This window comes from Salvelinus sp. IW2-2015, linkage group LG15 (genome assembly GCF_002910315.2).
Source record: "Salvelinus sp. IW2-2015 linkage group LG15, ASM291031v2, whole genome shotgun sequence".
NCBI lineage: Eukaryota > Metazoa > Chordata > Actinopteri > Salmoniformes > Salmonidae > Salvelinus > Salvelinus sp. IW2-2015.
The window spans coordinates 61,126,180-61,143,724 of NC_036855.1; the positions used below are offsets into that span (position 1 = coordinate 61,126,180).

General features: G+C 41.5%; 1 protein-coding gene across 1 annotated transcript in view; it reads left to right on the forward strand.

Moving 5' to 3' along the window:
* The first annotated feature begins 4,456 nt into the window (after window positions 1-4,456).
* The window catches only part of LOC111974070 (furin-like), a 97,418-nt gene continuing 84,329 nt past the window's right edge, over window positions 4,457-17,545 (forward strand). Inside the window, 2 exon segments of the mRNA XM_070447320.1 lie at window positions 4,457-4,548; window positions 7,625-7,928. Coding sequence (XP_070303421.1) covers window positions 7,728-7,928 — 201 coding nt within the window. The 5' untranslated portion in view covers window positions 4,457-4,548; window positions 7,625-7,727.

Below are 17,545 nucleotides of genomic sequence, written 5' to 3' on the forward strand. Positions count from 1 at the left end.
TATTTGGGTTAAACAAGTATTGAATAGTGATGGACAACTATATGATATTCCAGAATTTATTAGAACACACAATGTTACATTCACTCCCGAGGAGTATCAAATTGTTATTAGAGCTGTCCCTAAAGGTGCTATTCTTCTTTTAGGAGAATATAACAATACTCCAAGTGCAACTGTTGAGGATTTTGTAGCCTCAATACAATTAGAAGGAATTGACATTTTAAACTATAAATGTAATAACATGTATATAAGGAAACTATGTCAATATGTTACTATTCCCTCTGCTAAAATGTACTGGAATGCAGCCCTAGGACAAGTGAACTGGAACAAAGTTTCGTTGTTATCTGSTAWATATTGTATATCTAATAAGGTGAAAGAAGTATCATACAAACTCATTCATAGAATCTACCCCGTAAAGACCTTTATTATACACACATTTAAAATAGCTATTGATAACAAATGTGTATTTTGTGATTGTGACCCAGAGACTCTTGACCATTTATTTTGGGACTGCTCTTATGTCAGAAGATTTTGGAGTGAGTTAGACGATTRTATTTTAAAAGAAACAACTATTAATGTTAATTTGAAAGACTCTGATATTATYTTTTATTTTGAACCAAATGATATGGACCCTGATTTAACTTTCATTGTTAATTTGTTTATCTTTCATGGAAGATTATTTGTCCATGAAATGAAGTGGGCAGAGAACAAACCCCTCTTCACATTATTTAAGATAGAATTGAAATATTWTTTTGAAATTATCAGTAAATGTAAAAACAAAAAYGCAATWTGCACCATGAAAGTATTTAACAAATTGAAAATGGATCTGTTAGGTTTATGTACTCTTGTTTGTATATTTCAGTTTTTTTTTGTATTTGTTTTCATAATAAAAAAAGAAAAAAAAAGAAATGTAAAACATATTTCATTTAACATTCTAGAGCACAACTGTTGWAGACCAGGGGGCGCGCTGAACGTAACCACTGCCAGTAGTCCAACTAGCCGCAAGATGGAGGTATTATTCCTAAACGTTTTAGCTAAACTTTTATTTTAGTCGACCACTGACCAATGTTCGGTGGAAGATTAGTACACTTTTTAAAATTAATTTTCAATCTATTTACTAACAGGGTTGCAATTGTKTTTAGCCTTGGATCAGACAAGCCAAGGAAAGTGACCAGATTGAAAAGTATAATAATGTCGTTGATTGGCTGAGTAAACAGGCATAATTAGGCTACAGTTTGCGCCAATGGTGCGACCTGAACGCCACGCGGTAGGCTATTCAACAGCGTGTGCATGATTACACGCTCCATCCCTTTGCAGCCATTAAATGGCAGTGAGCACCAATATACTCCAACAGAGCCAGGTGGGTAGCAGTGGGCTGGGGTGGAAAGGGTTTGCTTTGTTTGAGTTCTTATTGAAAGACTCCTCAGCTCAGAGCTTTTGAAAACGAATTTGTAGTGGTGCACATCACTGCTTGTTTTAGGGCTGTGAGTGAGGGCCCTACTATTTAAAACCTAAACCCTAATGAATAAAGGTGTGTTATCATAATGTAATGCATATAGACTATATTGCTATATTATGATGCATATCTGATGTTCATCTAAATGAAAACATCTGGTCCACCCCCCTAAAAAACTATTCTGACCACTGCAGACAATATCCTATTTCGGAACAAAACATCCATCACTCATGCTGCCAAACATACCCTGGTAAAACTGACTATCTTACCGATCCTTGACTTCGGCGATGTCATTTACAAAATAGCCTCCAACACTCTACTCAGCAAATTGGATGCAGTCTATCACAGTGCCATCCGTTTCGTCACCAAAGCCCCATATACTACCCACCACTGCGACCTGTATGCTCTCGTTGGCTGGCCCTCGTTTCATATTAGTCGCCAAACCCACTGGCTCCAGGTCATCTATATGTCTTTGCTAAGTAAAGCCCCGCCTTATCTCAGCTCACTGGTCACCATAGCAACACCCAACCGTAGCACACGCTCCAGCAGGTATATAACACTGGTCACCCCGAAAGCCAACTCCCCCTTTGGCTGCCTTTCCTTCCAGTTCTCTGCTGCCAATGACTGGAACAATTGCAAAAATCACTGAAGCTGGAGACTCATATCTCCCTCACTAACTTTAAGCATCAGAGCAGCTTACAGATCATTGCACCTGTACATATCCCATCTGTAAATAGCCCATCCAACTACCTCATCCCCATATTGTCTTTTTTTTCTCCTTTGCACCCCAGTATCTCTACTTCCACATTCATCTTCTGCACATCTATCACTCCAGTTTTTGTTTGCTAAATTGTAATTATTATATATTATATATATATATATTATTATATAACAAAAAATGTTATAGATTATTCCAGCAGATGGCGATATACTACTGTGTATATTACTCTTGAGCAGTAGGTGTGTCCAAATCCTGTGCATTTTCCCCTTGCCCTCGTTCGCCATGACGTATTTCCTGAGGGGCTACGTAAGGTGGACCCCTCAGCTGTTTTGAGAGGGTTCATATTATTTTTTATTTATTTTGTAACCATTAGCAATGTAGTATGGTAGTTGTAAGAGTATATTCGATTAATTAGTATATCAAAGAAGACAGGGGATCATGCATAATGTAAACGGGAACTGGTAAATTTACAGAATAAACCCTCCCAAGGCATTGGAAAGTTTCCCGATAATTGAGGCGCTCATGGGGAGTTTTGTACTGGTGTGCCTTCGTTCCTGGAAGAGGCCAGACTAGTTGGTTAGTGTGAGGAGTGTGCTTTGCCTGTCATCGGTATTGCCTTGTCCCTATCTACAGAGACACTCGGGCTGTAACTGTGTCGGCTAGAAGGGCATTACGAGCCTGGCGGTAACGTTAGCTGAAACTTGACGCCGTCGATCCCGGTTGTTGTTGTTCTGTGGAGTGGGTTTATTTGAAATTATATTCCGATTACCGTCCAAATCGGAACGATCAGAGAAACAGAAGGCTGGGATTAGACACAGGGGAGAAATTGGGTGAAAGAGCGCGTGCTCTGAGCGCCGCAGAATCGCAGTAGGCTACYTTGTATCAAGTAGTTGTTGCTGATAACGCAATACAGTGTTACTTTACTGAAATACCAGCGGGAGACGATTCAGGAATTTATTGTATTCGAAGTTTTTCGCCAAACCGTTTGCAGTTGTCAAGGACATTTGTGGTAAGTTACTGTTTTTTTGTTGCAATAATYAGCCATTTCTGATATGAACCATAATTGTTGTCATACAATATAATATAATGAAACTCGAATGGTTTAGTGAAACGTTGGGTAACTTTTTGAGCTACGAGCAGAAGTTGTATAGCCTAACTGGGCATGTTGACTCACTGGTATGACTGTCAAAAGAGGAGATATTCAATGTTTTGCTCCCAATTTTAAGAAAGGCCTCTTGAAATATTTTTTTAATTTGAATTGTAGCTTGCTTGGGGGACATACATGATTMGAAGAAGTGTCTATTCAGTGGAGAAAACGCTACTACTGTAGCCTTGTTACTCTATATGATAAAGGCATTGTTCATGGTAATTAAACACTTTCCTTATGACAGAGCATATTAATTATCTGCAAGCAACATACAGTGGCGTGTTAGAGGAGCTCAAGACAAGAAGACAGGATATTGTAGTATGCTGTAAATGTTAACCTTAGGACCTGGATACTCTTTGTGGATTGTGATCCAAATGTATTGTCTTCATCACATATTAAGTGATTAGCACCCTTTAAGTGCCCCTATCATGTTTCTGGGTTAGTGTGTGTCAGAGCTTGGCTGTCCTCTCCCTGAGTTCCAATTTGCCTTTGGGGAAAATGCAAATTGTGCAAATAACCACTGGACTCTGAAAGTTTGTTCCTGTTTGAGATTTGTTGACTTTTTAYCCATTCCTCAACTCCTGAGCCAGTGGCCATGTTTTGATTGCTAGTAGGGAGACCTGACACCTCTGGCAGAGGAAAATGCTGAAGGATTCTAACCTTGGMCACTGCTCTGTGGTTTGCCAATGTTATCTCCTGTTAAGGGCAATCACCATCCCCATCTGCATTTTGACTTACACTTGGTGAAATTATCACCCTAGGATGTAATGTGTTTTCCATTTGGCCTTTGGTGACCCTTTTAGATAATTTCAAGCAGAGTTGTGAAATGTATGACTACTTGCTGATTTTGATTCACATCTATCTGTTATCGCTTGTGCAGCTTTATAATAGTTGCTGCCAAACTTTGATGTATGGTATTATTTACTCTGCTAACACTTATGAGAACTGGCAGAAAAATGTCTGGTTTCCCACTTTCTCCCGCGAGCAGTAAAGTAGTTGAGCTTTTGTTATTCCACGGTATATGGTTTTATACTGACATTAAACTCRGGCTGAACAGTTGAGTGCCCAGATGAGGTCACTAGGGGCGGGTGTACTTTGAGCCATGCATGTCTGTGACCGTTAAAGGGAGGCTTGGGGAAGGTGCACACCTCTGTCTGTGTGTGCTGCCTCCGCATCAGATCGGACTGCATCAGAATCACAACAACKACAWTAGTCTGAAGCTCAAAGGTGAGCTGCATATCTTACAGCTTTTTTRCCCTTGAAAGTGTTATGCTCTAAAGACTGTAGTTTTCTTTAGGGAATTTAGAGAGAACCCAGTGAGTTTAATCAACATTTTATTCATAAGTATTTTGTCTTGTTTGCAGCCTCTTAAACTGTAATGTTTTGGTCTCTGGGCTCGACAAACAAGTTGTTTTGCCAGAAGCTAATTATCACTCTGACCATGTGGTTTAGCAGGTTTTAAGCCAATGCTTAATCTGGACCTCTGCATTGTCTTTAGCATTGCCAGTAATTCTCTAAGTGTATCCTACATCTTTGGGCACAAAGAAGCTTTGGTGTGCCCGAATAAATAAATGAACCATAGAGAATCAGACTGATTCGTGCTCATCTCAGAGGAACGGTCTGACTTTACAGACTGTCTAACTTTGTGTTTGCTGCTCTGATAGCACTGGCTMCAGTTGGCAGAGCAAACTCCTCTCCTCTCATAGTTGTGGCAGCACCGCAGCTCTTCTTCCCTGCAGGGTTCCACATGCACTGAGGTTTAGGGAACAATGGGCCAAATAGTGTGTATGAGCGTGATATAATGGCTTTCGTGTGGCTTAAATGTTTCTCATTTCTGAGCTAAGGCTTTTTCATTTTTTTGCCAGGCATTTMTTTTCTCYGAACCTTTTCTGTGAAACTAGTAATGTCAATCATCATTGTGGAATAATTGGAATGTCAGTTTCTTTTTCCTTGTTTCTTGAGCTGTCAATCTGGGCATATTCCTGCTATTGTAACAGTGTGGTACTTTGTCAGTTATAGTTAAAGTTAAAATTGCATTGTATTTGGTGGCTTTGGCCAAGTGTTCTGTCAGAATAATACATCCGTTCTGAAAGCTGAAGTTGATCCACCTGAGTATTTTCATACTGGTACTTTTTGTAGAGCTGTTTTTGAATTGTTCAGTGATGAAAAAATTCATCACCCCCTCTAAAATAAAATACAATGATGTTGCCAGCCAGAACAACAGCAGAACAAGGCAGTACATAAAGTGGAAATGTTGCTGCTTGTTAGGTGGGTATGTTTTGTCGGGTCTATTGGAACAGCTGTAACAGAACACGCTGCCTGGAGCACTGGACAGGGATTTGACGGCCACTCTGTCAATGGATTTCACAAACCCGAGGGACTAGTAGTATTTCAACTAGTTCTTTGAAATGTTTTCATTGAATGAAATAACCTGGAATGCATCAAATGTTCATTCAGATAAGTGTTTTGTCTTGTTTGTWGCCTTTTAGACTGGAATGTTTTGGTCTCTGAGCTTGAAAAACAAGTTGTTTTGCCAGAAGCTAATGGTCACCATGACCATGTGGTTTAGCAGGTTTTAAACCAATGCTTAATCTAGACCTCTGCATTGTGTCTTTAGCATTGCAAATAATTCTCTAAGTGGATCATAAATCTTTGGGCACAAAGAAGCGTTGGTTTATTTTATGTAATGATATTTGTGATGGAATTAGGATACTACAGTACAAACTTAAACATTTAGTTATGAGTAAGTGTATGAGTCKGTAGGGATTTTTCCTCATCCCTATAAATTGTCTGAAAGGCGCAGTCAGAAGTAGTTTTATTTGGAGAGTAGTTATTTGTAACTAACGGCCAGTAGGTCTATAGCTAGATCAGTATTGAAGAGATTTTAACTGTGCCATGCTTCTTTCTACCTCTGCCTGCTATTTTAAGCTTTAATGGGTTGAATCCTCCAGGATTTTTCAGCCAGCTTCTCATTTAGCATATTCATGCCAAGCAACACTATTTCTCTGTTTTGTTGAAGACATTGTCTTTTTTCCAGACGCTCTGTAATTTGCATGTATTGGGTTTCAATTGCCAAAAGCGCTTCAAAGGGGAGCCGAGCCTTGCATGTTTTTTCATGTTTTCTTCTTTCAAATTTCCTGTGTGGAGCTTGAGCCTACGAGCCTCCAAGGTTCCTCAGCCAGAGCCCCATCCCAGCTGAGGTCTCAGAACTGACTGCCAATGGCTAACACTCATCCTCATAGGGAAGACCAGCTGAAATCTCCCCATCACTCTCTCTCTCTCTGACTCTCTCCGTGACTCACATCATCCGATTTCCTTTTGAAAGACCGAGCTGGAAAATAAATGTTTTGTTCGATGAAAAATCTTCTTGGAAGGTTGAGGAACAGGTAGGGCCAGTGTTCTTTGTAGCTTTTTGGAGAAGTAATGGAAGTCTCAAAGGAGCCTCAACCACATTCTCTGAAGTCAGCAGGCTACATTTCTTAATTGGTTTCACTCTGAACACCTCTCAAACTAGTGGTTAGGGATCTCTATGGGGTTGGACAGTGTTTTCATGATTCCAGTTCACAATGCTCTTTACTTGGAAAGGTTTTCTCATGGGTGAAGACCTAGACTAGTCACTGCTGGGTGACTTTTGGTCATTGCTGGGCGAAAGTCTTCTATCTTGGCTTACCGAAGGAGAGTGAGAGGGGAAGTAGAATAGTACATGTGTGATCCATAAGCTTTGCATAATGCATGGTAAGAGACATCCACTCCTCCACCACCTCCAGTGCTGAGAAAACCCAAGAAGCAAAGTTAGGAGGAAAATAATATTTCAACTGTCATGGATTTGTTTTTAGTTTGTCAGGGGAACAGGCTGTTGAAAAGTCTGCATTTGCAATCAACATTTTTATGCTATAGAAATTGGAATGGAATCTGTTTCCTTCAACTAATGATTATTTTCTTTCAAAGTGCCTTTTTGTAATTCCAAATACCATACGTGTTTAATTGTCATAGCTTCACTGAAAGGGAGAAGTAAGGACCTTGGACTCCTTTAACTCAAGTCTGTTGTTAATCTGGTATTGTTCCATTGTAAATTTTGACATCTTCACATCACACCYCTTTCCTTTTGTAATGCTGTTGTCATGGTTGRGATGTAACAAGTCAGCAAACCTTGGCAGGATTGCCTTCCTTCTGACAATACATGCTGCTTCAGCTCACTATTACAGCGCTCTGAATAGAAGTTGTAGGAGTTGTTTTTCTCATTGTGCTGAGTTCTGCTACATGTTAGTAACGCTCTCTTTCTTCTTATGTGATCCCGGTGCAGTGACTGTTCCTGTGTCGTCTCTCTGCGCCCCTGTATGTCCCCTGGCCACCCCCGGCCTATCATAGAGACGCTGAGCTCAGGGACTGCGCTGTTGTAGGACACCATGGCTCTGGGTCTTCCATCCTCCTCCATGGGCCCTTGGTCGCGGCTGCTACTGGGACCATTGCTGGTCCTGCTGGTGTCTGGGCTGGGCATGGCCCTTGGTCAGAGGGTTTACACCAACACATGGGCCGTCCACATCGCTGGAGGACCAGACGAGGCTGACCGCATTGCCAGTAAACATGGCTTCGTCAACCATGGCAATGTGAGTTGTTGGGGATTCTTCACCCTCTTTTGTTTGTGTCTCTGTGTGTTTTTTTGTCTAAGTGAATAATTAGGGAACATCTACTGCAGAAAGTGCTGATCTAGACGTCTTTTCCCACATTGCCTGTTAGTGCCAAAATACCTGACCCCAAATTGGCTTAAATATTTATTACACTTGGAAGTTGCCAAGCCTCCGAGGCACTCGGATCCAATTGAATTATATCACTTTACTAGAGCAGAAAAATACTTACAGTTGAAGTCGGAAGTTTACATACAACTTAGCCAAATACATTTAAACTCAGTTTTTCACAATTCCTGACATTTAATCCTATTAAAAATTCCCTGTCTTAGGTCAGTTAGGATCACCACTTTATTTTAAGAATGTGAAATGTCAGAATAATAGTAGAGTGATTTATTTCAGCTTTTATTCCCAGTGGGTCAGAAGTTTACATACACTCAATCAGTTTTTGGTAGTATTGCCTATAAATTGTTGGGTCAAATGTTTTGGGTAGCCTTCCACAAGCTTCCCACAATAAGTTGGGTGAATTTTGGCCCATTCCTCCTGACAGAGCTGGTGTAACTGAGTCATGTTTGTAGGGCTCTTTGCTCGCACATGCTTTCAGTTCTGCCCACACATTTTCGATAAGATTGAGGTCAGGGCTTTGTGATGGCCACTCCAATTCCTTGACTTTGTTGTCCATAAGCCATTTTGCCACAACTTTGGAAGAATGCTTGGGGTCATTGTCCATTTGGAAGACCCATTTGCGACCAAGCTTTAACTTCCTGACTGATGTCTTGAGATGTTGCTTCAATATATCCACATAATTTTCTTTCCTCATGAAGCCATCTATTTTGTGAAGTGCACCAGTCCCTCCTGCAGCAAAGCACCCCCACAACATGATGCTGCCACCCCGGTGCTTCACGGTTGGGATGGTGTTCTTCGGCTTGCAAGCCTCCCCCTTTTTCCTCCAAACATAACGATGGTAATTATGGCCAAACAGTTCTATTTTTGTTTCATGGTGTTCTTTGGCTTGCAAGCCTCCCCCTTTTCCTCCAAACATAACGATGGTAATTATGGCCAAACAGTTCTATTTTTGTTTCATCACCATAGGACATTTCTCCAAAAAGTACGATCTTTGTCCCCATGTGCAGTTGCAAACCGTAGTCTGGCTTTTTTATGATGGTTTTGGAGCAGTGGCTTCTTTCTTGCTGTGCGGCCTTTCAGGTTATGTCGATATAGGACTTGTTTTACTGTGGATATAGATACTTTTGTACCTGTTACCTCCAGCGTCTTCACAAGATCCTTTGCTGCTGTTCTGGGATTGATTGAACTTTTCGCACCAAAGTACGTTCATCTCTAGGAGACAGAACGCMTCTCCTTCCTGAGCGGTATGACAGCTGCGTGGTCCCATGGTGTTTATACTTGCGTACTATTGTTTGAACAGATGAACGTGGTACCTTCCGGCGTTTGGAAATTGCTCCTAAGGATGAACCAGACTTGTGGAGGTCTACAATTTTTTTTCTGAGGTCTTGGCTGATTTCTTTTGATTTTCCCATGAGTCAAGCAAAGAGGCACTGAGTTGGAAGGTAGGCCTTGAAATACATCCACAGGTACACCTCCAATTGACCCAAATGATGTCAATTAGCCTATCAGAAGTTTCTAAAGCCATGCCATKATTTTCTGGAATTTTCCAAGCTGTTAAAAGGCACAGTCAACTTAGTGTATGTGAACTTCTGACACACTGGGATTGTGATACAGTGAAATAATCTGTCTGCAAACAATTGCTGGAAACATTACTTGTGTCATGCACAAAGTAGATGTCCTAACCGACTTGCCAGAACTATAGTTTGTTAACAAGAAATTTGTGGAGTGGTTGAAAAACGAGTTTTAATGACTCCAACCTACGTGTATGTAAACTTCTGACTTCAACTGTATCTTTAAAAAAATATTATGTATAGGAGTAATATTGAGAATGTTGAATGGTATTTATATCCCATATAACTTGTAAAATGCAGTGCTTCTTCTGGAGATTTAGTCTAAATATTAGTGTACCAGAGGCAGTGGTCCTTATAGAAACCCCTCTATGACTGTTTAGTMTCAGGTCATCCATTCCAGAGAAATGACTCACCCAAACAGACTAAACACAGTTACCTGAATGACTGCAGTATTGCCTTTCTGGGTAAGATGTCTCTTCTGTTACTCTCTTACTGAGAGTGGCTGACCACAACCTCCATACGAATCAAGTCAAATTTTATTGGTCACATACATGTGTTTAGCAGATGTTATTGTGAGTGTAGTGAAATGGTTGAATCACACACCTGTGTGTGTCTGTAGAGATCTCTGTATTGTCCTGAAAGCTTCACTCATCTCTCTGCTTTTCACACAGCTTTTAATCTCATTACTTAAGGGGAGGAGGCCTTCAAAGTTCGCCATATGCTCAGCCTGCTGTTTTGTTTGTGGTAAATGAGTTCATCAGAAAATGACCTCCCCCGTCTCTCTGATATGTTGGTGTTCTCAACACTACCACAGTCTTCCATACTTTCTGTTTCTTTTCAATGAAACATCCCACAAACTTATTTCTGTGGTYGTCTTCCTTTGTCGCAGCTGAGAGGCAAGTCATGGTACATTTCATGTGGTGTTAACAGAACTTTTTGAACTAGCCATCAGACTCTTCCCTCTCTTCTCCTCAATGCGCTGTGTTTTGGCATTGTTTGCATAGCAGAGCTGTGTGTTTGTGTCAGGAACAGATGATCCGACAGGAGCTTCCTGACTGGAACGCGCAATCAGAGCGTGGGTGAGATGGGACTTTGAACTATGAATTGCACAGTGCTGCTGAGGGAAGACTAACAGGCAGTGACAGGAATGGGACTCCGATCCTATGAACAGCACCACCAGGGTTTAAGTTTTCACTGTTCCTCTCCTTCCTTCCGTTTTGAGGACKGTCTATGAATAATTAAGCTCTACTTGGGATAGTTTGTTGTTGAGGGGCCAGTGGGCGGGTGTAAAATAAATGTAAACATTTCCTGTTTGTAAGTGAGCCACTATTCTCTGGTTGCTCCAAGACTTCAACGGGGGCATGATGAGTAGAAGTACTTTAGTTTTTTTGCCTTTGTCTTTTTGCATCCATTTCACATTTTAACGTTAATAGCTTCCTTCCTGGTTAGCCTGTATCCTGCTAGGCAACTGGATATCACGTCTTCCAGTTAGAAATCATTCATTATGCACCTGGTCATGGGATAGATCTGTGTGTAAGATAATTATTCCGGTGACATTATAAGGTGATAACTTTTATTCGGGGGTTTTATCGTTCTGACATGTCTCTCTGTAATAGTTTCCKTCCAGATGTTTTGTATGCTGCCTACTGTGGAAATGTAGTGTCTGTGAGTCAATTTCCTTTAAAAGGCCTTTTTGCTTAAAGGTCGATTTTATACTAATGCCATGGGCAATAATGTTGATTTATCAAATAATGATCTGAACCACATAGTAAACATCAGCTTAGACCTTTTTAGAGCTCAGACAGACTCAATAAAGGTTGSAAAAATCAATCAATGGTTTCTGAACTCACTAGAGAGAGAGCGAGAGAGATGAAATAAGATTGCTTAATCCCTTTGGGGAAAATATGATGGGAAAATAACTGGGGAGGATTGTGAAATCACTAGCTAGCAAACAAACACAAAATGGTTGCAAGAAAATATTCTCTTTTTAGTTGATTTCTTTATAATTTGTTTACATTGCATCCATGAACAGATTCTATTCTGGGCTATGGGAAGGTCAGACGATAAACCTTTCCTCCCACTGACTCCTAGGTTGTGTTTAGTGGGTGTATAATGTCAGTAATTGGTAGTGGTGTGGGCTTGTCGGCTGACGTGTGGGTGACTGATTGGTCCTAATGGAAAGGGGGACCCAGTAATTCTTCCTTCTGACGGAATCTAAGGAGAGTTTAATCGGCCTGCCCTGCCAGTGTGACCGGTGACCGGCCCTCACATATGGTAGTTAGGTTACCTCTGTAGCAGTCAGCCACCCAGGGACAGTAGTGGATATCTGGAGGGCCCGGTAAGAGATTGTAGCTCCTTCTTCCACACCAACTGACCCCTCCTTCCCCTGTGTGATATTGACAGTAATTGAAGAGCTTGGTCGGATATGAAGCCTGGCTTCCTGCACTGGGGCAGGCTTGGCCTGTGGGTCTCTTTTCTCTCTGTTGACAGATGTTAGGCCTCTCAATTTTAAAGACCCCACCTCTATTCACAGGGCATCCATTTGTGATTAGGGGCCTGTATTCCGACAGTATTTCTTACTAATCATCAGGAATGTTGTTTATGCTGCGAGACACAGAGTGCAGACTAATCAGTAATCTCACTGTGAAATGCCCAATGGCTTTGTTTTTACTGTGATTACTAGTAAGCCATTAACTATGTGTTGGCCATAAGGGAATAAGGAATCCAGACATGACCATTAGAGACACTTACTCAGACTGTTTTCAGGATACTGTGAGCTGTGTGTGGGCCTCTCTGTCTGTATGACTGCTGAGTAGATTTGTCCCATCACCATAAAGGGATCTGAACGTGTTGGAGACGTAAAAAGTTTTGAGCCTCACTCGGTTGACCAGAGCCAAGTTTAGCCAAGCCTCATTGGTCAGATCAGTAACTCTACTCGGCTAATGTGCTTTACTCTGACCTTTTGCTCTGCAATAAACACTATTTTCTCCACATGGTCATACCTGGCCCAGCCCCAGACCTACAGCGGGAAGGGACATGTTGTAATGACAACACTTCAGCTTTTATATACTCTTGTCCTCCACTTTAGAGTTGTCAGAGTCTGGAAATGGAGTCTGAAATGTATTTACATTTTCTCTCCGCAGCAGTGTGGTATTTGAGTCTTCTCAGACATTTAGATTGCTCTTCCATTYCCCTCGGGACTCTTCTTGAGGAATAAGGCAGCCAACTTCCTCAATACTAGTGTGGCACTTTTTTTGTTGGTTTTTGTACTTCCTCTAATGGTATATATTTAGCCTTCATGTTTACTCAATTGCAGTGYGCTCCAGTTAGAGGACAGAGTTGACCCTGTTATGCTGTTAGATTTCACACTGCAAGTGAGTACTCAGTCACTGTGTGTGTGATTATTAGAACGCTACCACCTCCAATGTGGCTACAGGAAAACCAGTGTTTTGACATCTGCATAGGCTGTTGCAACCACATTATCTTGACATCCAGATCAGCCACCTCACTGGTAGTTTCTACATGCCTCATKGTCTGTCTCTTATCAGCTTGGTGACACACTGTGTGACCTTAACTCTCTCTGACCCAAACCATAAACCTGCCAGGAGGAAAAGGCCATTCACAGGGTAACGTGGRATGAAACCTGCAAACGTAGAAATTCCTAGCTAATGTGTCCCCGGAAGATTGAACATCGCACCTAGAGCAGCACTGACTACAGCTGTGTTTGTTTTGTGGACAAGGCAAGGCCACAAACGGCATCAGGCAAGGTTGATGACTTGATGGGCTGTTGATGCAACGTGTGCAGCCCCCCCCCCTTCATTAAAATAGACCATTAAGCAAAGGAGAGGGGGCCAACTGGGCACTAAAAGTGAGAGGGAGCGAGGCGCTCTGTATGGCCTGCTCGGCTGAATGAAGTGTGAGATGATTGGAGTATGGTAATGTAGGGAGCAGCGATTTATATTTACGAGGGGGTGCTGGGGGGGGGGTTGCGCAGCGAGTCGAAGGGAGGGTGCTGAACTGGCCCTGGGTGGTGTGTGTGTGTGTGTGTGTGTGTGTGTGGTAAGGTCAGGCTGGGGGCCTCCATCCCTTTTTGTATTTTGAAGGCCTTCCACACTCATCTCATTACCATGTGGATCAGTGTGAGTATGTGTTCATCTGCTTTATCTATCTGTATAGAAGGCCGTGGACAGAGGCCATACAGAACCGTGACTACACCTTTCTACATGGAACAGTCACATCTTCAGCCAACAGTACATCATTTATGTGCAGTATCTGTTCATCGCACCTGCATTAATATGCATTAACTTTGAAATAACATTAAAGGAGGTGAAACCATCATGCAGATATTCTCTATTGAAATAGTCGTACTTAATGATCTTCCTGATTTCAATGAGGCATCCATCGCCAGTCATTGTGCAWAATAAATTGTAGTAGAGCTCTGATCAAAGCAGTTATTCAGCCTTCCCTGGACTGATAGTGAAGGAAATGAGYGTTGCGTGAGCAGGACCTGGTGAGGAATGGCATGCCCCAGCTGTGGTGTGGGGCTGGTGTGTGCAGGTGTTGTATTGAAGTGGAGGGAGGGCAGGGAGATCACAGGCTGCAGCTGAGGGGGTTTTATGACCCCCCTGATTGTCCCTGTAGAGTTCCATTCCACCCCTGGGACTCAGCAACTTTGGCCCCTGGCTGTTTTTTACAGTAATGAGCCACTGATGTCTTGTTAAAAACACAAGCACATTTTTCTAATTTCACTGTTAAAAGTGGATTAGATAGGTGGCCAAATGGCCCGAGAATATATAATTTTTCTCGTCGCGTGCTAGAGCTCTCCGAGAATGSAGSTGTACTGCAGTAGTTTGTTTCTCAGCCATGGGTGTTTTGCCTAAGCTCTGTGTCTGGCCTGCCTGAGACGTCTCTACTCCCATCGTGCCTGAGACGTCTCTACTCCCATCGTGCCTGAGACGTCTCTACTCCCATCGTGCCTGAGACGTCTCTTACTCCATCGGGGCCTGAGAGTCTCTGACTCCCATCGTTGCCTGAGACGTCTCTACTCCCATCGTGCCTGAGACGTTCTCTACTCCCATCGAGCCTGAGACGTCTCTACTCCCATCGTGCCTGAGACGTCTCTACTTCCCATCGTGCCTGAGACGTGTCTCTACTCCCATCGTGCCTGAGACGTCTCTACTAGAGGTCGACCGATTTATGTTTTTTCAACGCCGATACCGATTTATTGGAGGACCAAAAAAAAGCCGATACCGGACTAATCGGGGCCGATTTTAATGATTTATTTGGAATAATGACAATTACAACAATACTGAATGAACACTTATTTTAACTTAATATAATACATCAATAAAATCAATTTAGCCTCAAATAAATAATGAAACATGTTCAATTGGTTTAAATAATGCAAAAACAAAGTGTTGGAGAAGAAAGTAAAAGTGCAATATGTGCCATGTAAGAAAAAGCTAACGTTTAAGTTCCTTGCTCAGAACATGAGAAACTATGAAAGCTGGTAGTTCCTTTAACATGAGTCTTCAATATTCCCAGGTAAGAAGTTTTAGGTTGTAGTTATTATAGGAATTATAGGACTATTTCTCTCTCTACCATTTGTATTTCATTTACCTTTGACTATTGGATGTCTTTATAGGCACTTAGTATTGCCAGTGTCACAGTATAGCTTCCGTCCCTCTCCTCGCTCCTACCTGGGCTCGAACGAGGAACACATCGACAACAGCCACCCTCGAAGCAGCGTTACCCATGCAGAGCAAGGGGAACAACTACTCCAAGTCTCAGAGCGAGTGACCCTGCTAACTAGCTAGCCATTTCACATCGGTTACACCAGCCTTATCTCGGGAGTTGATAGGCTTGAAGTCATAAACAGCAGAGCTTCTTGCAAAAGGCAGGAAAATGCTGTTTGAATGAATGCTTACGACCTGCTGTGCCTACCATCGCTCAGTCAGACTGCTCTATCAAAATCATAGGCTTAATATAAACATATAACACACAAAATACGAGCCTTAGGTCATTAATATGGTCGAATCCGGAAATGATCATCTCGAAAACAAAACATTTATTCTTTCAGTGAAATAGGAACCGTTCCGTATTTTATCTAACGGGTGGCATCCATAAGTCTAAATATTCCTGTTACATTGCACAACCTTAAATGTTATGTCATAATTACGTAAAATTCTGGCAAATTTGTTCGCAACGAGCCAGGCAGCCCAAACTGTTGCATATACCCTGACTCTGCGTGCAATGAACGCAAGAGAAGTGACACAATTTCACCTGGTTAATATTGCCTGCTAACCTGGATTTCTTTTAGCTAAATATGCATGTTTAAAAATACATACTTCTGTGTATTGATTTTAAGAAAGGCATTGATGTTTATGGTTAGTTACAGTCGTGCAATGATTGTGCTTTTTTCGCAAATGCGGTTTTGTTAGCGTCCCACATATCCCAGAGAAGTTAACGTCCCACTTGGCCAAAAGCCAGTAAAAATGCAGAGCGCCAAATTCAAATAAATTACTATAAAAATCAAACTTTCATGGAATCACACATGCAATACACCAAATTAAAGCTACACTTGTTGTGAATCCAGCCAACATGTCAGATTTCAAATAGGCTTTTCGGCAAAAGCAAACGATGCTATTATCTGAGGATAGCACCATAGTAAACAAAGAGAGAGAAGCATATTTCAACCCTGCAGGCGCAACACAAAACGCAGAAATAAAAATATAATTCATGCCTTACCTTTGACGAGCTTCTGTTGTTGGCACTCCAATATGTCCCATAAACATCACAAATGGTCCTTTTGTTCGATTAATTCCGTCGATATATATCCAAAATGTCCATTTATTTGGRGCGTTTGATCCAGAAAAACACAGGTTCCAACTTGTGCAACGTGACTACAAATTATCTCAAGTTACCTGTAAACTTTTCCAAAACATTTCAAACTACTTTTGTAATACAACTTTAGGTATTACGTAAATAATCGATAAAATTGAAGACGGGATGATCTGTGTTCAATACAGGATTAAAACAAACTGTAGCTAGCTTTCTGGTCACGCGCCTCTATCTAACAGTACACTTCAAGTTACCCTCGTTCTGGATGGCCGTACTTCTTCATTACACAAAGGAAAAAACCTCAACCAATTTCTAAAGACTGTTGACATCCAGTGGAAGTGGTAGGAACTGCAAGAAGGTCAATTAGAAATCTGGATTCCCAATGAAAACCCATTGAAAAGAGAGTGACCTCAAAAAAAAAGAATCTGAATGGTTTGTCCTCGGGGTTTCGCCTGCTAAATAAGTTCTGTTATACTCACAGACATGATTCAAACAGTTTTAGAAACTTCAGAGTGTTTTCTATCCAAATCTACTAATAATATGCATATCTTATCTTCTGGGGATGAGTAGCTGGCAGTTTAATTTGGGTATGCTTTTCATCCAAACATGAAAATGCTGCCCCCTATCCTAGAGAAGTTAAATCATCCCCCCCCCCTGTTTGGCGAAGTTGGCTGTCTTTGTTATGAAGAAATAGTCTTCACACAGTTCGCAACGAGCCAGGCGGCCCAAACTGCTGCATATACCCTGACTCTGTTGCAAGAGAAGTGACACATACATTKATGTTAGCAGGCAATATTAACTAAATATGCAGGTTTAAAAATATATACATGTGTATTGATTTTAAGAAAGGCATTGATGTTTATGGTTAGGTACCTTTTTCGCGAATGCGCACRGCATCAATTATATGCAACGCAGGACACGCTAGATAAACTAGTAATATCATCAACCATGTGTAGTTAACTAGTGATTATGATTGATTGATTGTTTTTTATAAGATAAGTTTAATGCAAGCTAGCAACTTACCTTGGCTTCTTACTGCATTCGCGTTACAGGCAGGCTCCT